This window comes from Oncorhynchus clarkii, chromosome 7 (genome assembly GCF_045791955.1).
Source record: "Oncorhynchus clarkii lewisi isolate Uvic-CL-2024 chromosome 7, UVic_Ocla_1.0, whole genome shotgun sequence".
NCBI lineage: Eukaryota > Metazoa > Chordata > Actinopteri > Salmoniformes > Salmonidae > Oncorhynchus > Oncorhynchus clarkii.
Genome location: NC_092153.1, coordinates 62437235 through 62460187, shown reverse-complemented (window position 1 = coordinate 62460187; position 22953 = coordinate 62437235). Strand labels below are relative to the sequence as shown.

The 22953-nt window shown below is 41.3% G+C and overlaps 1 protein-coding gene across 1 annotated transcript; it reads left to right on the top strand.

Annotated features, from left to right (window-relative positions):
- Positions 1-395: 395 nt before the first annotated feature.
- Positions 396-22650, top strand: LOC139412652 (innate immunity activator protein-like). Its single transcript, XM_071159324.1, has 9 exons — positions 396-414; positions 14188-14321; positions 16803-16925; positions 17208-17436; positions 17565-17618; positions 17730-18012; positions 18994-19146; positions 19401-20127; positions 22257-22650. Exons 1-9 carry the CDS (start codon positions 396-398, stop codon positions 22347-22349), a joined length of 1815 nt encoding a protein of 604 aa, XP_071015425.1. The 3' UTR covers positions 22350-22650.
- Positions 22651-22953: the final 303 nt, after the last annotated feature.

Below are 22953 nucleotides of genomic sequence, written 5' to 3'. Positions count from 1 at the left end.
TTGGCCTTCCTAAGCCAGGATTCAGACACGGCTAGGACATCCGGGTTGGCAGAGTGTGCTAAAGCAGTGAATAAAACAAACTTAGGGAGGATGCTTCTAATGTTAACATGCATGAAACCAAGGCTTTTACGGTTACAGAAGTCAACAAATGAGAGCGCCTAGGGAATAGGAGTGGAGCTAGGCGCTGCAGTGCCTGGATTAACCTCTACATCACCAGAGGAACAGAGGAGGACTGAACTGGTCGTCCAGTGCGTTCGGAACAGAGAGTAAAATGAGCAGGTTTCTGGGTGCGGAAGAATAGATTCAAGGCATAATGCACAGACAAGGGTATGGTAGGATGTGAATACAGTGGAGGTAAACCTAGACATTGAGTAGGTAGCTAGCCACAGTGGAACATGGAGGACTCCCCGCAAGGTGATTCTTCTTTTAGGTAAAAAAGCTAGCTAGCCAATTCATCCTAATGCTTTTTCAACATGTTTTTGAAGATCTCATTTGTGTAAAGATTTGCCAGTGGATATCTGTAATGGTAGAATCAGTTATTTTAGTTTAGCTATAAATCTTTTTCTGTTGTGATGTCATTCCTTCGGATTACATCTCACTCAATTGTATAATGTCGCCCATAGCTACTGTCACACATTGTATTCATCCTAGCTACTGTACTATCAACTGGCTTGCTATATTAGGCAGCTCTAGATGCGAGACTAAAATGAATATATTTTTATTCATCTATAAAGATGATAAAAAGGCCATTAGGTAGGTAGATAGGTAGCTAGCTAGGCTGAATCTGCTGGGGAAGAGCTATAGCTAAGTCCCACCATCAGCTGAGTTCATCAATTTAGCTAATGATAGGTTTCTAGAAACAAAACTATATATTTGCTAGTTATATTTAAGACTTAAGCACATAACACCCAAACATATGTAGAACTTTAAGGATCTCCTGAGCACAAGGAAAATCTGAGGTTAAATCGGTAAGGTGTAACATGTTAGATACATATGTAGGTATCTGCCAAAATAATGGAAACACTTGAGTAAATGAAGGATACAAATCATATTGAAAGCCGAAGCTTCCACAAAGGTGTGGTTCCTGAGTTAATTAAGCAATTAAAATCCCATCATGCTTAGGGTGATGTATAAAAATGCTGGGCAGGCCATTATTTTGGCTACCATGGAAATGCCCTCATAGGAAGACAATGCCCCCATCCACAGGGCACAAGTGCCTGAATGGTTTGATGAGCATGAAAACAATGTAAGCCATATGCCATGACCGTCTGTCACCAGATCTCAACTGAATTTAACACTTATGGGAGATTTTGGAGCGGTGCCAGAGATGATGTTTTCCACCACCAACAAAACACCAGGGTTGGAATTTCTTGTAGAAGAATGGTGTGGTATCCCTCCAATAGAGTTCAACATTTGTAGAATCTATGCCAACGTGCATTGAAGCATTTCTGACTCGTGAAGACCCAATGCCCTATTAAGACACTTTGTTGGTGTTACCTTTTATTTTGGCAGTTACCTGTAGATCCACAAATGTTATTCACTATCATGTAGAATTGTCATCTCATTGTAACTTAGGGAGCTTGTTCTATAATACAGACATGTGTGATTTCTGTCCCATGTAGTTGCAAAAATTCTGGTAACTTTCTCAAAATTACCCAGTCTTCCAGAAAACCTGGTTGGAAGTTTCCCCGAATCAGCAGGAAATTTGGAATCATCCAACCAGGATTTCTGGATAACCAATATTTTGGGAAAGTTACTGGATTTTTGCAACTCTAGTCCCAGGGGACTGAACTGTGCACGTTATTATTCCTGCCTCGCACGGACATCTCATTCAACTAGTCATGGTCTTCAATTTAGACCACAATTAGTTCAGTGAAGTGTTAGTGCTGGAACAAAAACCTGTACACTCCTGCTTAAAAGAAACATTGTCTGTCTTGACTACAATTGTCGAAATACAGGAACAATTGTATTTTGCTAATGTATGCAGATGTGTCATCTGATTTCCAAGGAGCCTGGTGCAGATAGATGCAACCATACTCATCCAGGTTAAGGTCTGCTACCAGCAGGAACATGGAGCACTGTGTCAGTAAGTCATGACGGCACACATCACTAACAGTTGAGACGAGCACAGGGTCATGCTGCAGTGCAGTGCCCCTGTATGGCAAGCATGATGTGGTGTTAATGGCCTTGCTCAATGGCCCAACAGTAGGGGATGGTCTATAGGATGTGAGCCCAGCAGCCCTCCAATTGCCAGATCAGTTCCCTCCTTTTTTTCTAGCACCTGTCCCGGGCTTTGAAGCAGCACCTTTCGGTTATAGATCCAACTCCTTAGGCGCTGGGCTCCCAACCGATACTATTTGAACTAATACTCCAGGCATATGAGGAGCGGAGAATACCTATGCACCATAAACCTGTCTAGTGGAGTAACCCCGTCAGAGACACTGATTAGAGGGTTAGACAGGAGACCCTATGACAATGAGGGTTCACTGGAGAGGGCTTAGGGGTCAGAGTCCCCTGGGTGGGTAGAGTTTTCCCATTTTAGACCATTCCATTGGTTCTTAAGTGAAATCTCCACCCATCTGTGGCAAGTAAGAGCGAAGTTAGACATGAAGATGCAATTTCAAACAGAGTAAAGCTGCCTTCAAATCAAAATGCCTAAAATGCATGTCTGACGCAGCGGTGTGGTAAGGAGAAACTCTTCTAGATTTTTAATGGATACATCTCTGCAACTTTTCATGGACAGCGCACTACAATGCTAGGGCTTTCCAACACACTCCTCCCATTGAAAACCATTGAGTTGCTGTGTCTCTTACACTTAAATTGGTCTGATTTGAAGGCCCCTTTATATTCCTCAATAATGTAGTACTTGTTACATATTAACTATCGCTCCCTTTCTTTCAAACACACTCAGTACTTCTATCCAGCTCTCTCCAGGTACAACAGAGACAGAATATTCCAAGGGCCTCCAGAGCCTTCTGACCAACTACCTGCGGTCTCTTCTGAGTACAGAGAAGTAGGCTATGCTCGTAATAGTATACTTATGCACCTTCACTATTGCTGTCTGTGATATAGCGTTTAATTAATAATTAGTCACTGGTTATTTTTATATAATATTTATTTTTATTTTTACTGTACTTAAACTCATGCTCTCTCCTCCCTCAGTCTCCCAGACTTTAATAAAAAACTAACATGATTCTTTCCCCCTGTCCCCAGGTGAGTCTGCTGGGCCATGGAACTCTAAAGCAGCACATCAAAACATGCCACCATGTTGTCAGCAGGTCGTTCCCTGAGGAAGGATACAACGATCAAGTTTTTCAATGGCCGGATTTAAGGGATGTTTAAATGCAATAAAGCTGTGTATAAATTGTATATATTGTTAGGTTACAAAAAATGATCTTCACATTTTTTTTTAACTACTATGGTAACTTAAACATGCATCAATGAAGACAACACTTAGAGCTTATGATTCAAGTGTCCAGGGTGAATACATTTGTATTAATGTTTGAGACATCACACAGATATGTCAACTAAAACAGCATACAAAACATTAGGAACACCTTAATATTGAGTTGCACTACTTTTGCCCTAAGAACATCCTCAATTCATCTGGGCATGGACAACAAGGTGTCAAGCGTTCCATAGGAATGCTGGTCCATGTTGACACCAATGCCTCCCACAGTTAAGTTTGCTGGATGTCCTTTAGGTGGTGGACCATTCTTGATACACACGGGAAACTGATCGTGAAACCAGGCAGCGTTGCAGTTCTTGACACACTGAAACCGGTGTGCCTGACACCTACTAGCATACCACGTTCAAAGGCACTTAAATATTTGGTCTTGTCCATTCACCCTCTGAATGGCACACATCCATGTCTCAAGGCTTTAAAAAAGTAAAATCCTTTAACCTTACTCCTCCCCTTCATCTGCACAGATTGAAGTGGATTTAACAGGCGATATCAATAAGAGATCATAGATTTCACCTGGTCAGTCTGTTGTGCAAAGTTCCTAATGTGTTGTACACTCGGTGTATATCAAAGACCATGATGAAGAGTGGGACAATTGACAAGTCAGTTATTGCATTTGTATGAATGATTTTTTTTTTTTTTATATTTTAAAAAGGTACACCTTCCAAAACACAGAAGAGTGTTCTACACTAGCTATTGAACAATAGCTAAGTCCGAAGTGGACAAGTCCAAAAATATTAAATGTAAAAGTCCTATTTTAAAAGTCCTTGAGGAGCGTTCTGTGGTCCTACCATGGCAGGCAACCTCTGAGGGATCCAAGCCAGTGTTCACAGCAGGCCTCTCCTGGGTTGTGTTGAATTGAGTGAAAGACAAATATTCTGTCAGCAGATTGTGCTGAGACACAGTAGGCCAAGTCCAATAAACCTCCACAATACCTCTCCAAAAATGATGAAACAAAATAACAATAAGCCACAAAGGAATTGAGGAAATTAGTAATAATATCAAAGCAAAAAATAATTTTAATGGGGAAATGGTCAAAAGATTTAAACAAATTTAATGGGAAAGTCAACTAGGCTTGATACATTAATTTAAACCAAAATAAATGGAGGCAGGGATAGTGGCTCGAGTCATGGTATCTGGTGTCAATAAAGTCCAATCCAAGCTCAGGTTTTCAATAGTCTTTGTAGTAAGAGCCAGTGAGGGGTGGACACCAGTGACTCAAATAGCCCAGATTTGAGTGGATAGTGTTCAAGGCAGAAAAGCTGTAATCGACAATGATTTCTAGAGTGCGATCGAAAGGAATTCGTCCTGGTTGAGTGTCTATATCGGTACGAATGGAATTAAAAGTGTAGGCTACTTAATTTAGGGAAAGGTGAACATGCTTCCCCCTCCCAGTATCCCAAAAGGCCATCTTTCTGTTTCACAGTAGGCAGACTGGCATTGACTGCATAGCTCACAAAGCAGTAGAGAACATAGGCAGGCATTGCTAGCAGGTGAAATGTTGGAAATTGGTATGGAGAGGTACTTAGATTTGGAAAGGGTAAGCATTTACCATCCCAATTCCCATAAAGGGCTTCTCTCTCCATTTTAACACTGGTCCCGGTCTGCTCCAGTAAAAGCAGGAGTTTTCCTCAGTTGCTCTGGCTCTGCTGCCACACTGCTCACATCCATGGTGTGCTGCTTCTGGCATTGACCTTAAATAAAGAACAGGTGCAAGCAACTCCCAGGTCCCAATCTGTGACGAGTGCATGAATTACTCCAGTGATCAACAGGGGAAAGACTTACCAGGGGCAAAGAGGTGCGCACCTTATATTTGTCTGGGTGAAACCCGTACCAGGTGAATTAGTTTCTGGGCATATAATGCAATGTAGCTTCTACATAGTCACCTCTGTGACATACCTTTCATCACCAAAGCAGTGTTGGCATGTACAGCTCATGTTGCTGAACAATCAAACCTTTTTGTTAGTGCCAATTATATAAATAGGCAATTTACACACAATTTTCAGTTCATAAGCATTGACTGTAATTCCTCTGCAGTGCAAAAACAGCTTTCCCTATCCAACTGAAATGCAATAACAACAAAAAAATGAATAGCAATGTGCCTACTCAGTCAGTAATTGAGCTAAAATAATGAAACACTCATGTACAGTATACATGTATATAAAGATGATTCTACGGAAATTGTAGATTTTGAAGAGCCAACATTTTTTTACCAAAACGTATATAGTTAACTCATACCATTATCAATCAACATAAATGCAAGCTTAATGTATTTTATTGCAAGTGCTTCCTTTTTTGTCACTGGTGTTATCTATATTTGAGATGACAATTCAGGCTTTCCTGAATCTAATTTCACAATTAAATGTTCATATATAATCAGACAGAAAAGGTTAATACTAATATTAAGACATTTTTTGATTAGTAATTTACTTTAAACCAATATGTGAAAAGTTCTATTTTTTGATATTTTTATATTTCTGCCACTTGGTTTTTCTTGTAAAATCAGAAATAATTGAGGTTGAGTCATCAAAATGTGATTATCATATTCTTAAAATGCATACTAATGAATGCAGAAGCAGTTGGGAAGATACAAATAAACATTCTATGAAAATGGGAACCTCTGATGCCAGAACATCAACACCTGTGACACAATGTGAAACGAATGACATAGGATTATTCCATACAAATTTGACTTATTTAGTCATATTTATTTTTTATTACAAATAATTTTATAGCGTGTTGATTTCATATGAACAATAAAATGGAGGTTACTGGTCAAAGATTAAGACCAAAAGATGAACCCTATTGACTAAAATGTATTTCCTAACACAACATTGTCGTACAAACATAAAACATGTCTATTGGAACTATAGAAACACAACATTGAATGTAAACTAAGACTAAGTTTTCCCAAAAGCATTGATACAAACATTTTATATGCAGTAAAACATGTTCATGGAACAGGCCTATTTCCTGTACTAATAAATTCCCATACTAGCTTCACTTTTACTTGAGATGTCTTTGTCTTTAGAAAAGTTTGTCCATATGTTTGTCTTTGCAATGCTATTGTGTCACATCCATCTGTTATCTCCAAGTCTCCATTGCTTTCTAGCCTCTGAAGGCTTCTTCTCTGGTAGCCAGTTCACATCTGCCACTTTCACACGTTCAGGTGCTCCTCCTAGTAAATCAAATCAAATCAAATTATATTGGTCACATACACATGGTCAGCAGATGTTAATGCGAGTGTAGCGAAATGCTTGTGCTTCGAGTTCCAACAGTGCAGTAATATTTAACAAATTATCTAACAATTCCTAACAACTACCTAATACACACAAATCTAACAAGTAATCTAACAAAGTACTTCCAGATACTGTGGTCAATCTGAGCTGATCTTTTGTTCAGTGGCAGCGGCTTTGGCATCAGATGCACAATCTGGTCATCCACATACCAGTTGATATCATCTCTTGGCCTTGGCCAGAAGAACTAGTTGACTCCATTTCTATGCATGCACTTAACTTATGATCTCCGCGCTTCAGTTTGTCTGTAAAACATAAAGATGTAATCTTTCAAAGATGATTCAAATATGAAATCCTACTCTATTTCTGTCATGCCTATCCTCAAAACTATGTAGCTTGTTAAAACATAAATGATTGTGCCATTTGACAAATATTTTGTAAGCCTAAATAAGTCAATAAAAATCCTCATCAATCGACACACAATACCCAGTAATGACAAAGTGAAAACAGGTTTAGAAAAAGATGTACATTTAGTAAACACAAAAATACCTTATTTACATAAGTATTCAGCCTTGAAATTGAGCCCTGGTGCATCTTGTTTCCATTGATCATCCTTGAGATGTTTCTACAACTTGATTGGAGTCCACCTGTGGTAAATTCAATTGATTAGACAGGATTGGGAAAGGCACACACCTGTCCTATATAAAGGTCCCACAGTTGACAGTGTATGTCAGAGAAAAAACCAAGCCATGAGGTCAAAGGAATTGTGATTGTGTCGAGGCACAGATCTGGGGAAGGGTACCAAAAAATGTCTGCAGCATTGAAGTTCCCCAAGAACACAGTGGCCTCTGAGCAATCAGGGGAGGGAAGGGCCTTGGTCAGGGAGGTGACCAAGAACCCGATGGTCACTGATGGTCAGCTCCAGAGTTACTCTGTGGAGACTGGAGAACCTTCCAGAAAGAGAACCATCTCTGCTGCACTCCACCAATCAGGTCTTTATGGTAGAGTGGCCAGACGGAAGCCAATCCTCAGTAAAAAAAAAAAAAAAGTCACATGACAGCACGCTTGAATGCCAAGCGTCACGCTTGGAGGAAACCAGGCACTGCTCAACACCTGGCCAATACTATCCCTACGGTGAAGCATGGTGGTGGCAGCATCATGCTGTGGGGTTATTTTTCAGCGGCAGGGACTGAGAGACTAGTCAGGATCGAGGGGAAAGATGAACAGGGCTAAGTACAGAGAGATTCTTGATGAAAACCTGCTCCAGAGCTCTCTGGACCTCAGACTGGGGTGACATTTCACCTTCCAACAGGACAACGACCCTAAGCACAGCCAAGACAACGCTGGAGTGGCTTCGGTACAAATTGATAATTTACTGATGAATGTTATGTTTGGAATTTGTTAAAATTAATTATCACATAAAATGTACAGACAAAATAATGAAAAGGGCTGCCTGGTAGCCTCAGTAAATAGACAGATTTATAGTTGAACAAGTCAGTGTCTATCTATATATATATATATATATATATATATTGTTTTAATTGATATTTGACTTGAACTTGTGACTGGACTCGACTTTACTTGCTCTTAGAATAGACGACTTAGTCTTGACTCGAGTCTCGACCCGTTCTACTTAGGACTGGACTTGAACCTTGTGACTCAAATAATAGTGACTTGGTACCACCTCTGCGGACCACTCCCCTTTTGAGTGTGAGTCGTCCTTCTTCTACCTTCAAATCAAGGCAGTTCGCCTTTCAATCACTTCCATTCAAGTGGGAAATACGAGAATAGTATTAGTAAAGCAGTTTTCAAGACTCGACTTTTGAACCAGATTGATGCAAATGTAAGTGCACGCTCTTTTAATGCGCTTTAACTTTACGCAAAATGCTTTCCGAGGTGTTCCGTTGAAATTATCAGAGTTTAACTCTTTTTATACAGTCGAAATACTTAGGTTACGTTAAATGATTTTTAAAAAACTGGGTTGATTTTCATTAATTCTGCTGGAATCCCCTGTCCTCTATCCTTTACTAGGAGAACCTCGTTGGGATTGAAAAGAGAGCGTTTGGTGCGTAATGCCCTTTTAATGAAAATTTAACATCTTCGTTTTAGTTGACTCCGTAACCATGGCTACTGGAAGTGTGTGGGAGGTCGTGTAGACATGTTAGATTAAACAGTTTCTTGAAAGTGACGGGGGACTATTGTCTCAATTGTTATACAGTCTTTATGCTTCATGCAAGCGACCTGGGGAGATAGACACTTGATATGCGCGGAATCAATCGTTTCCTGATTAAAGTCTACATCCGTGTTTCGTTGAAATGTTTAGGCTTTGTATTTTGTCTTGTATACTTTATCATTTGTCTTTATAAATATTACGGAGGTTATAGTATTTTACTCATGAATACCCCATTCAGTCTCGGGTAATACATGATGCCTCTGTTCCCACGCGTCATGAGTTTTATGATAACAAAGTTTATTCCATGTTGTATATTAAGAATTCCCTCATTATAATTATCGTGCTAGCGTTTCCACAAAACCTAACGTGCCTTGCATACTATAGACATGAGATTTAAATTGAATTCCATTATAATCTTTTCGCACATGCGCTAAAAGTGTATTGCCTTTGGATTCAAGCAGTTTCGGGACAATAAACGCATTGTTGTCAATAAGCCTTCAGCACACAGTTGCATCAGCCAATTAAAGCCCTGCTTTTTTCGCTCTGTCAATCATTGCCCGAACTGAGATTGCAGTCTTAATGACGTGGAAGTTTCACAAACAGCTCGACAATCACAGGAAGCTCCCTAGACTGTATAGCAAGAAGTATGTGTCATACTAATACGACTGGTGCCACGTTCAAACACCTGGGAATTCGGAAATCAACGACTTCAGTGCTTCAAAACAACTGGGCAATTCCAACTCTGGAACTCAGGCCTCTTTCTAGAGCTCTGACCTGAAGATCACTGACCTCGTGATTTGACCTAATATTTTTCATTAGTTCCCAGTTATTTTGAACACAGCATTTGAACTCTGAAAAAAAGAGGTCAAATCATGACGTCAGTGATCTTCAGGCCGGGAAGTCAGCACTCTAGAAAGAGGACGAGTTCTCGACTTAGAATTCCAAGTTGGATGACCATGCAAAATTATTTTTCCCAGTAAAAGCTGGACTTCCCAGTTGTCTTGAACACAGCAATAGTGTATGGATCAAGGTCATGTCACCAGGATCATGTCATTCCACCAACTGGCCTCTATCTGAGGGAACCAAATCGGCTGACTTGGCTTCAAGGACATGGTCAACCAAGTTAACATTTGGTTGGAGAAACTCAGTGGACAGACTGAATCTGGCCTAAATGGCCACATGTACTCCTGAATCTCTACCAGTACAGCCAGTAGAGGACTGGCCACCCCTTGGAGCCTGGTTCCTCTAGGTTTCTTCCTAGGTTCCTGCCTTCTAGGGAGTTTTTCCCAGCCACTGCCTCTGCATTGCTTGCTCATTGGGGGTTTAGGCTGTCTGTTTGTGAAGTTGATTGATTGAAATTTGACTGAATTTAGAGCTATCGCTATTGACACTCAAGTGTATCACTTTGATCAACCTTTTTCAGTACATGGATTACTAGTAAGACAATACCAGATAATGTTCAATTTCATCTTTATTTGTAGTGCAATTAATAACTTTCTTTATATTTGCCACTGCAAGTTGGATAGTTTTGGATATTTGGTCACTGAACAACAATCAAGCCTCATTTCCTTGCATTACAATCCATTCAGAAAGTATTCAGACCCCTTGACTTTTTTCACATTTTGTTACGTTACAGCCTTATTCTAAAATGGATTCAATTGTTGTTTTTTCTCATCGATCTACACACAATCTACCCATAAGGACAAAGCAAAAACACGTTTTTAGGAAGGTTTTGTGAATGTATAAAAAAAATCAAAAATTGATATCACATTTACATAAGTATTCAGCCCCTTTACTCAGTACTTTGTTTGAACATCTTTGGCAGCGATTACAGCCTTGCATCTTCTTAGGTGTTACAAGCTTGGCACACCTGTATTTGGGGAGTTTCTCCCATTCTTCTCTGCAGATCCTCTCAAGCTCTGTCATGTTGGATGGAGAGTGTCGCTGCACAGCTCTTTTCAGGTCTCTCCAGTCCGGGCTCTGGCTGGGCCACTCAAGGACATTCAGAGACTTATCAAAAGCCACTCCTGCATTGTCTTGGCTGTGTGCTTAGGGTTGTTGTCCTGTTGGAAGGTGAACCTTCTCCCCAGTCTGAGGTCCTGAGCGCTCTGGAGCAGGATTTCATCAAGGATCTCTCTGTACTTTGCACTGTTCATCTTTGCCTCAATCCTGACTAGTCTCCCAGTCCCTGCCGCTGAAAAACATCCCCACAGCATGATGCTGCCACCACCATGCTTCACCATAGTGATGGTGCCAGGTTTCCTCCAGGTGTGATTCTTGGCATTCAGGCCAAAGAATTCAATCTTGGTTTCATCAGAATAGAGAATCTTGTTTCTCATGGTCTGAGAGTCCTTTAGGTGCCTTTTGGCAAACTCCAAGTGGGCTGTCGTGTTTTTTTTTACTGAGGATTGGCTTTCTGTATGGCACAGCTGTCAACATCCTGGTCCTCAAATTAAACTGGTATACTTTCCTATTTATGCTATGTTTATTCCTCCGCCAGGTTTGATCCTTTATATAGGGCAGACAGACCATTGTTTTTGTTTTTTTGCAGTTTTACTTTAGTGTCGTATTGCAGGTAGGATGCATGTTTTGTTATATTTTTATTCTGTACAAGCTTCCTCCTTTTCACTCTGTCATGGGGCGGCAGGGTAGCTGAGTGGTTAGAGCATTGGACTAGAAGGTTGCAAGTTCAAACCCCCGACCTGACAAGGTACAAATCTGTCGTTCTGCCCTTGAACAGGCAGTTAACCCACTAGGCCGTCATTGAAAATAAGAATTTGTTCTTAACTGACTTGCCTGGTTAAATAAAGGTTAAAATAACAAATTTAGGTTGGTATTGTGGAGTAACTGCAATGTTGTTGATCCATTATCAGTTTTCTTCTTTCACAGCTGTTAAACTCTGTAACTGTTTTAAAGTCACCATTGGCTTCCTTCCACTCTGGTAACTGAGTTAGGAAGGATGCCTGTATCTTTGTAGTGACTGGGTGTGTTGATACACCATCCAAAGTGTAATTAATAACTTCACCATGCTCAAAGGGATATTCAATGTTTGCTTTTTATTTTATTTTGACACATCTACAAATAGGTGCCCTTTGTGAGGCATTGAAAAACTTCCCTGTTTGTGGTTGAATCTGTGTTTGAATTTCACCACTTGACTGAGGGACCGTACAGAGTATGACTGGGGTACAGAGATGAGGCTGTCATTCAAAAATCATGTTAAACACTATTATTGCTCACAGTGAGTCCATGTAACTTATTAAGCACATTTTTACTCCTGAACGTATTTATACTTGCCATAACAAAGGGGTTGAATACTTATTGACTGAAGACATTTCAGCTTTTCATTTTTAATTAATTTGTAAAATGTCTAAAAACATAATTCCACTTTGACATTATGGGGTATTGTGTGTAGGCCAGTGACACAAAATCTCAATTGAATCTATTATAAATTCAGGCTGTAACAACAGAATGTGGAAAAAGTCAAGAGGTGTGAATACTTTTTGAAGGCACTATCAATGCTTTAAACAAAACATAATGGCTAACTCCTCTGTTTCTACAGTTGTTTGGAGGAACAAGGGACACTTGAATAAAGTCAGCCTGCATACATCAATATTCAATACAGATATTCAAAATACAGTTGATGAATTTAAACATGATTACATGAACTCATAATAAGCTTTTTACCTTTTTCGACTGCTCTACTGAATGTATCGAATGTCCTTTCCTTGGTGCTGTTCACACAAGCCATGGAGAGCTCTAGTGAAAGGATGTCAAGGAAGTTTTGTAGCGATTGAGTAATGCTGAGCTTATGTGGAGGCTTACATCTGGTCACCAGCGTTCTACATGTGCATGTAGGTTCCAATATTTATTTGAGATCACAACAGACAATTTGGAGTAGGAGCAAGATTACATTGGCACAGAGTCAAATAGAATAATTTAATTAATTTGTATTGTATTACTTGATAATTCATATTTCTGGAGGACATTAAGATATTATTCCAGACTCTGTATTTTGTTGGTAGTCTTTAAGATAGGCCTATAAAATAATAAGACTAATTGTTGTTGGACTGGCCTCTCCTCTCCTGTGTTCAGGCATTCCTCAACTTCTCCCTAAAGTAGCCAGCCCATTAGCTGCAGGCAAAACATTCACCTGATGAAGAACAGTGTGGGTCATTGTCCCAAATTGCCCCCTACTCCTTACATAGTACACTACTAGAGCCCTATGGGCCCTGGTCAAAGGTACTGCACTATATAGGCTATAGGGTGCCATTCAGGACTTATGCTGTGAGTTAGATGGTCACAGTGGGAATCCACTCTGGTTTAAACCCTGGTGAGGCTGTGCTGACAGGACATAACAGGAGGGAATGTCTCAAAGTAATGGGAAGAGTGGCCCTTTTAAGCATCATTGTTTCCTGAGCAAAGTCTCTGAGAATTTGGTTTGACCCCTGTGACTTTCATGGTTGAAGAGTTAAGTGTTTTGTTAGAAGTCTAATCACTCAATGCTGGATGGATCCCATTAACTTTGTCTAAAATTAGATATTCTAATTGTGCTGAAAAGCAACAATTTAGTACTATTAAATGGAATCACTCTCTGTAGTGTAATGAGACCGTATAGAAGTGCTCTATTTGCATGCTGACTTTAAAATTCATTCTCATGCAGATGGACAATAAAGTAAATTGTATCGTTGAAGAAGATGAACATAATTGTGTATTTCTGCAGGGCATTGTGAAAGTGGACTTTCCCTTGCTCCAAAATTAAACAAACCATAACATTTTATGCACAAAGAATACTTTTAAGTTTTCACCGAAAATGTAACAACATTTATTTACTTACAATTTTCAGTGGGAATTTGAGTCATTCTGCATAGAGTTGTATAGTTTTAACTTTCCAATCATTGGTTTTTGTTTGACGTACATTTTAAAGTGAAAAACCTGAGTCTGTGTCACTCTGTTACCGTGGAATTGCCCAACAGTGCAAGTACAGACACTCATTATCTCTCAAAATAACCTTGTCTACTGTAGGTGTCATCTTGGCTCATTATCTTGATCGTTGCTGCTCAGGAGTGGGCAGAAACAAGTCAGGATTGGAGCAACATTTTTGTTTGCATTTGTATTGCCACCTTTTCTCGATTTGGACACAGTTTATTCTCCCCAACCAGTTGGGTTATCTGTGGGATACAGCTGCAACCATATGAAATTGACAAGCAAGCATTACCAATTGTAAACATGCCAAAAGATTGTGTCCAGCTATCTATAGCCTTGCTGTTTTCAACCCTGAGACCTTACAGTAGCCTCTTTGTCATTGTGTGTCCAAGGCCCTGATAGTCCTTTCACGATTATGAAGGACGTGATCACTCATACCCGGGCCGTCAAGCTCAAGCATCAGTCTCTGGAGGACCGGCTAGAGCTCTGCCTACTGGAGCTGAAGAAACTCTGCATCCGAGAGGCTGTGAGTACCCCTGGATATAGCACATACACTCTCCACTCCATCAGGGTTCAGATCGTTTTCACCATAATGTCAGTGTGAATTTCCCCATAAGTGATACTGTGATAGAGCAGCAGGTAGCGTAGTGGTTAGAGTGTTGGGCCAGTAACCGAAAGGTTGCTAGATCGAATCCCCGAGCTGACAAGGTAAAAATCTGTCGTTCTGCCCCTGAACAAGGCAGTTAACTCACTGTTCCCTGGTAGGCTGTCATTGTAAATAAGAATTTGTTCTTAACTGACTTGCCTAGTTAAATAAAGGTTAAATAAGAAAATGTCAACAGTTACACATTATTTAGATAGATAGTAGAATAGATGGAGGAGTGATGTGATTCAAGATCTGACAAAGGCAGAGAGGCTGATACGTAAGCTTTATAAACTAAAGTGATACCAGCTAGAACAGTGTGTGTTTTTTATATTCTTTTGAGATGTTAATCAATAATTGCCTGGCAATCAAACTACTTAGCCAATAAAGGCTGCCTAGTCTGAGCTGAAAATATTATTTGGTTTGGTGCTCCTGACCAATGAGAACACTACTGTTCCCTTCTCTTTCAGTCAGGCTGATTTGTTGGGATTTTAAGTGAGAGGCAGCCAATGGACCTTAAGTGTCCCTATTATACCACACTAGATTATATCTCCCGTATCTGTCTCAGAAACAAATTCAGCCCGAAGAATGTCACTGTGCCATCCGTCATCGTTACGAGCTATGGGGGAGCCAGTCCCCTGTTCAGCTGCTGTTGAGGGATACATTGAGTGGGTGTACCAAATGACACCCTATTCCCTATATAGTGCACTACCTTTGACCAGAGACCTATGTCGGTAATAGGGTGCCGTTTGAGACGCCGCCCAGGTCTGATCATTCTTTTCTGTTGACAATTGGGCGTGGCTCTCCTGTCGGGACTTGTCCTGTCGAGGTGTGCTGCCTAGATGGAGGCTCTGATAACTCCTCTTCCTGCTCTCAGGAACACGACAGCGGCTGAGATCATGAACAACACTATTGTCTGGGGGGGATATACACCTTTTATGTAGATTAACTCAAAACAAACACATTATTATGTCTGTTCCCAAATGAAATAAATAATATGCACTATCGCACGTTCAGGTTGAATGTAGGTTTAGCTAGAGGGCAGGCCAGTTTGGTTGCATTCACTGGGCAGGTGAGGCCCTGAGAATTTGTTGTGAAAGAGTAGGATTCTATGGAAAGGCAGCATTGCGAATGATCTAAAGTGTCATTTAGGAAGCAAAGATTTTTGTACAATATTTCAAAATTAACTCAATGAGGGTCCATCAACCTGGTTGATTTGAGGGGAATGGGGACATATTACCTCTGAAGTAATAGTGGTCCTCTCATAATTTTCTTATTTTCTAACTGAGTGGGCTCAAAGTACTGGGATAGTGACCATTTTTCTTGTTTTGGCTCTGTACTCCAGAACAAGGACTATGCGGTTAAAGTGCAGACTGTCGGCTATAATTTGAGTGTATTTTCATCCATATCTTGTGAACCATTTAGAAATTACAGCACAGATTACATCAAGCTTGTTTGTTTTGGTTGTGTTTCAGATAATATTGTGCCCAATAGAAATGAATGGTAAATAATGTATTGTCATTTTGGAGTCCCATTTATGTAAAGAAGAATATAATATGTTTCTAAACACGTCTACATTAATATGGATGCTACCATGATTACGGATAGTCCTGAATAAATTGTGAATAATAATGAGTGAGAAAGTTACATACGCTCTAATATCATACTCCCGAGACCTCTCACCATTACAATAACAGGGGAGGTTAGCATTTTCGGGGGGTTATGATATTTGTGCGTCCAACCTTCTCACTCATCATTATTCATGATTAATTCAGGATGATCCGTGATCATGGTAGCATCCACATGAATATAGAAGTCTTTAGAAACATTCTTATTTACAATAAAAGTGACTGCAAAATGACCCAATACATTATTTACCATTTAATTTATTTTGGGCACAAAATAATCTGAAACACAACCAAAACAAACAGCAAATGCATCCAACAAGTTTGTAGACTCACAAGCTTGACATAATTATTTTGTGCTAGGAATATGTGACCAAATTATAAACTTTTGACTACTTTAATAAACACAAGTGAATTTGTCCCAATACTTTTGGTCCCCTAAAATGGGGGGACTAGGTACAAAAAGTGCTGTAATTTCTAAACAGTTTACTTGATATGGATGACAACACCCTCAAATTTAAAGCTGACAGTCTGCACTTTAATAAACTCACTGGATTTAAAATGATACAATGCCTACGTGTTGGAATCCAGAGCCAAAACAACAAAACGTGTCACTGTCCCAATACCGTTGGAGTACACTGTATATTAACATACAGCACATGATTTGTTGTGTTGCATTAAAATAATATGATTCAACACATTTTACTTAAATCTGGTGCCTTCTTTCCATGTCATATAGGAGCTAACTGGTCGGCTGTCTGCAGATTACCCAGTGTTGCCTGGGGAGAAGCCGCCTCAAATTCGCCAACGCATCGGAGCGGCCTTCAAACAAGACGAGCAGAGCATCCCACAGGGAGCAGCGGTAAAGAGCCTGACAGGGGTTGGACATGGACACTATTGTCATTTACACTCACTCTCCCTTTAACAGTGGTTGTAAAGCCCCACACACAGGTGTACTTAATACTGAAGGCCACTCCTGTGGTTCCCCTTAGGGAAAAAATACATTTCTCAATTCAACCCATCGCCCTACCTTCCTTGACACCAATCGTCATTAGTCAGGCTTCTGTCATTGTAAGAGCCAGGAAGAGATATTTGATGTTCAACCACTCACTTCTGCCCAACGTCCTTTTTTTGCTTCTTGTAGGACTCAGAGCTGAACTCTGTGGAAGCTGAGTTATCACTTCAGCTGCAGATATACAAAGCGGCCCGAAGACTGTGCCATGAGGAACACCTCAGCAAGGCGCAGAAGACAAGCCGGTTACAGCAGTGCAAGCGTGAGGAGAAGAAAGTCAAACAACTGCAGACAGCATTTCAGCTGCACCTACAGCACGGGCGGTCTTCACCACGGCCAGGCTGCATCAGCACACAAAGAGGTGAGTGACGATCTACTGGCCGACTAATAAAACAACATTAACATCTCTCCTCTCTGATCTGAGAGGTATGTAATTCCAGTGCCATTCCCGTGGATTAATACGATTGTTTGCTTTGCTTTTGTTTCCAGATCAGGGCACTTCTGATGATAGCTCTCTGTCCGATTTGGCGCTGCTCAATGAAGGTTAGAGCGTTACTAGGCAAAAATGACTCTTGTGAAAGTTGTATAGATAAACATGCTCTGACAATAGCACCAGAGTACTGTCTTAACTTCATTATTTATATTTTTCTCCAGAAAAGCTGATCAGTCAGTCATCTCAACCATCCTTGGAGGCCCCTCACCCAGGAGGACCAGCAGACCCTCCCCAGCCCCCCCCAGACCCCTCACACCTCCCTGGGCCTAGCCCCCACAAGCCAACACATACTACTCCAACTCTGGAGGAGTTACAGTCTATCTTCAACACCAACCTGGAATTGGAGGCCCCTCCCATCGAGCACTCCCCTTGGACTGAGTCCAGTCTGGACCAGCCTTACCAGAAAACCAAGAACAAGTCACACTCTTGTAGCAGCAAGTCAAGGTAAAGGCCAAGGGAGAACCCAGCGTACCTCCTGTAATCAATGCTACCCTTGAATTTATTGTACAGGAAAGCCCAAGAATAGCCATAATGGAAGCCTCACGGGTTGTTGAAACCTCTTATACACAAGCCATTATGTAGCCTCATGTAAGATTGCCTTGACCTTTTGAATTAATGCATTTATAGTGCTCTAAGCTTCATAGTTGAACTCAAATGCAGAGTATACCAAACATTAGGAACACCTGCCTAATATTGAGTTGCATTTATTCGGGGCAGGGACTCTACAATGTGTCAAGTGTTCCACAGGGATGCTGGCCCATGTTGACGTCAATGCTTCCCATAGTTGTCGAGTTGGCTGGATGTCCTTTTGACAAACTGGTGCACCTGGCAGCTACTACCGTACCCCATTCAAATGCACTTAAATATTTTGTCTTGTCCATTCACCCTCTGAATGGCGCACATACACAATCCATGTCTAAATTGTCTCGAGGCTTAAAAATCATCATAACCTGTCTCCTCCCCTTCAACTACATTGGTTGAAGTGGATTTGGCCAGTGACATCAATAAGGGATCAGAGCTTTCAACTGGTCAGTCTGTCATGGAAAAGTTAGTGTTCTTAATATTTTGTATCCTCCGTGTATACAAAATATGCTTTGGCAGCACTTCTCTGCAACTTAAACTCCATTTGATATTTAAAAAATGAGTTCCTTTTGAAGTGGTTTTGCTAAAGTAGGCATTAAGGTGTACCTTGTTATCTCGGGGAGGATATTACTCTGGAACATTCTGATTCAGTCACAACTTGTCTTTGAGTGGCAGCGCAAATAGACTGAGATAAGGGCACATGGAACAGGTTTAAGCATGGAACGCACATCCACTCATTTGGCCCCTTCATGGCCTGTTTTCCATCTGAATGATAACATCTTCAGGGTTTAGTCATTAACCCACTTATCTCTCCTTCCTGTCCATGTTACCTTTCTGCAATAGTCCAGCCGTGACCCCTGTGTTGCCTCCAGTGGAAGCCTGTTATGAAGACACTGCTCTGCCCCTGCAGTTCTCCCATTTTAGACTGTGCCCAATCCAGTCAAACAGCGCCCCCTCCACCCCAGAGATGCACCTTCGCCGTCAGTTTTCTCTCAGGTCAGCACATTTTTAAACTTTTTTTAAACATTTTGGTATTTTAGCAGACCCTCTTATAGAGCAACTTAGTCAGTTCATTCAAATAAGGTAGGTAAGACAACCCCATATCACAGTCACACAGCACCATTGTATATTTCATCCACACTGTCACCACACTGCTTAAATCTTGAAACTGTCTCACTTTATCTTACAAATGATTTTCATTTTGTACGGTTTTGGCCTAGTTTGTAATGCTTCTTTGTGATATTTTACAGGCTTCCCAACAGTGAGCCTCCGTTGAACCTGGATAAGGACCGGGGTCGTACCCGTGTTCCCAGGAGGCTACTGACGGAATACGTGGTAACGTCTCCAGGCGAGTCCCCCGTCCAGAGGGGAGGCTACAGAAACCACATTTACCACTCCAGCTCTGAGACTAAGGACAGTAACTCTAAACACTCTGCCCCATCCTATACTAGCTACCTGTGTCGTGAGATGCCCTGTGACCTGCCATGGCAGTGTCAGCCCACCTATAGGTACCAGTCCAGCCCCAACGACAATCATGGACCAATGGCCTACCCCCCAGGCCCCGGCTTCTACCAAAATCACCAGCATCAGTCCACCCCCAGCTTCCACAGAGGTTACTATGACCACGGGATGGTCTACCCTTCAGAGATGGACATGGCCAGGTTGTATCACGGCCCTCCGCCCCCCTGTCACTCCAGCCGATATGAGCACTGGTATGAGGAGGCCCCTGTGCACCCCCAGCGGGCTCTCAAGTCCCTTTCCCCCCACGTCAGACTGTCCCGCGCCCCCTCACTCAGAGAGTGCCCCCACCACCCCTCCAGAGGCTTCCCCCGGCAGGTGGTAAACGAGGAGCTCAAGTCATGGCACCAGCGCAACCAGTTCAGACCTCACTCCCTCGACCGACAGACTGCGATCAGGGTGAGGAACGTACCTGGCTGCGAGTCACCTCTCTCCCACCACCACAAGTACCCTGAACAGGTAAACAGCCACGACAGCACTTCACTCACTACATGATTACAATGTAGTTGCCCAATCTTAAATTATTGCCTTTGTGGAGTTACTGTCAGCCCCACCGTAATAATGAATATCACTGGAGTATAAAAATGTTTATTTATCCTTATTTTACCACGTAAGTAGACAGAGAACACATAATCATTTACAGCAACAACGTGGGGAATAGTTACAGGGAAGAATGAGCCTGAGGATGATGGTCAGATTGGTAATTTAGCCAGGACACCAGGGTCCCTAATCTTTGATAAGTGCCATGGGCTCTTTACTGACAACAGAGAGTCAGGACACCCATTAAACATTCCATCCAAAAGATGGCACCCTACACAGGGCAATGTCCCCAATCATTGCCCTGGGGCATTGGGATATTTAGACCAGAGGAAAGGGTAACTCCTACTGGCCCTCCAACACCACTTCCAGCAGTATCTGGTCTCCCATCCAGGGACCAACCAGGACCAACCCTGCTTAGCTTCAGAAGCTTGTGCCATATCTAAATACAGTTACTTACAAGCCAACTTACTTTGTGTTATACTGAACTGTGTGAGTTTGGCAATCACACCTGACACACAAACAAGTATTACACAAACAAGTATTACCGCCAGTATTACCTCCATGAACTAGTAAGCACACTATGACAAAAGGAGTCATTGGACAAAACGCAACTGTTCAATGATCCTTGTTTCAGCTCGTTTTATGACTTCCAATGGTTGTTTTGAATTGTTCAGGAACCACTGTTCACACAATATCATTTTTTTCTGGTCCCATTGTCCAAGGGCAATATTCACGCTCACTAAATTGCATTGAGAGAGAGAAACCATGATAAATCAAAATCAAATTTATTTATATAGCCCTTCGTACATCAGCTGATATCTCAAAGTGCTGTACCGAAACCCAACCTAAAACCCCAAACAGCAAGCAATGCAGTTATAGAAGCATGATACACTTTGTGTTCATCCCAAATGGCACCCAATTCCCTACATAGTGCACTACTTTTGGCCAGAGTGCTATGGGCCCGGGTAAAAAAAATGGTGCACTATATAGGGAATAGAGAGCCATTTGGGACATAAACGGTTTTCCAGTCCCACCCCATGGCCTCCTTACTGCTGTTTTGTCAGCCTCACACTCGCACACTGTGCGTCATAAAACGCTGCGAATTACCCTGAGTTTCGCTTCAGGACAAAGCCTATTTCGTTACATACTTTATATATCTAAAATTAACCTCAAAATGCCTGATTTAAGAACTGACACTTATATTAACTACAATTATTTGTCATCTTTTGAGCTGATACAGTTTAAGAAGATCTATGGAGGCAATGTGATCTTGAGACATTGAAATGGTTATAATATGAGAGGCAATTGGTATCCTGAGATTTTCTCTCCAGAGGGCAAGGCATGGGAAAGGTCTTCCGTAGGTGTAAAACCCAGGTGCCACATTCCTGTATCGTTTTACTGTCTTTACTCTTCAGCGACGATTTATATCGCATGGTAATACCGCTGTAGTACAGTAGTGGATCTAATATTTCTCAGTAGCTTTTGGGTTGAATATTTCTCAGTAGTAGTGGTGACTATTCTATATTCGAGGGGAGGTTCTGATCCCAGAAAGTAAATCACGCAATGTCACTGAGTCACAGTGTGGTTCACTGTAAAGAAAAACACCACACCCTTGTTGTGGATCAGCTGCTAAAAACATAATGGCTGAACTCAAATTAGGTTTGATTTGGTTTGAACGTTTATGCCCTTCTCATTATGGAGCTCTAAATGGTGAAGTTATACCACACCGTGCTATGTACAGTACTTCCTTTAACATCACATTTGTGTCTCCAACTTCCTTGTGTTGTGAGAACTGAGTAATATAGCAGCTGAGGGCATGGTCTCTGCTGTCACTCCTGGCCCAGAAGGGTTGCAGGGAACCACAAGCAGAAACATCATTGTGCTTGTAGGCACGGATCTACTTTGTTGCCTTCTTTCCATACTGTGAACTTCCAATAATGTTGTTGCTAGTGATATTTAAAAGTATAACTCTGTTAGTACTGAATTGGTAGACTTGACAAACCAGACATTGAAATACATGTTCCCTGTTTTTGTTATTCTGCCTGCAGGCTCCCCAGAGACGGGTCCTCCAGAAGGCAGCGGATGGGACCCCGGAGCAGTGGTTTGTGGGTGACGAGTCAGAGCTCATCAGTCAGGTGTAGGACTAGGGAGAGGGCCCCAAGTGCCACACCTTCTCTGGAACACTAACCTCTGCCCCCAGTCCACAAAGCCCTATTTATTCATTAATGTATTACACTAATGGACCTGGTGCAGATATGAGATGAGGGAGACCGGGCATAATATGAAAGAGGGCCTTAGGCTTTATACCATTGACCTCAACATGTTACCTGGGCAACAACAAATGATCAACTTAAGGCAGGAAGTAACAGACCACAATGCTAAAATAGTGCTGCCCTTTTTACTGTGAAAGAGCTACTGTTTTGAATTAATTCATAGTTAGCTTTATTTTGTACGGATCTGTTTAGTACTATGAAAAATGTTTCTAAACTGTTTTTCTAAAAGAAAATATTTCTCTGTAGAAGTTAATAAATACAGATTTATACTGTTAATCCTGTCAGTGTCATTCTGTTATGAACTTAATTTTCTTCAGAATTGAGAATTCAATTCCAACAGGAAAGTGGACCAGTCTTTTGTTTCATAGGATCAGAATAAGTACCTGTATTCTTTTTGTCATCAATCGACCATTCAGCATTGAAGATGCACTATCCTTTATCAATTTACTATTTACCTGGCAAACATTTAGAG

What these genes read in the sequence shown, in the direction of transcription:
- LOC139412652 (XM_071159324.1), top strand. An exon ending in TTTGGCGCTGCTCAATGAAG is followed by an intron (nt 17,619 to 17,729) that starts GTTAGAGCGTTA and finishes ATTTTTCTCCAG; the next exon opens with AAAAGCTGATCAGTCAGTCA. An exon ending in CGCCGTCAGTTTTCTCTCAG is followed by an intron (nt 19,147 to 19,400) that starts GTCAGCACATTT and finishes GATATTTTACAG; the next exon opens with GCTTCCCAACAGTGAGCCTC.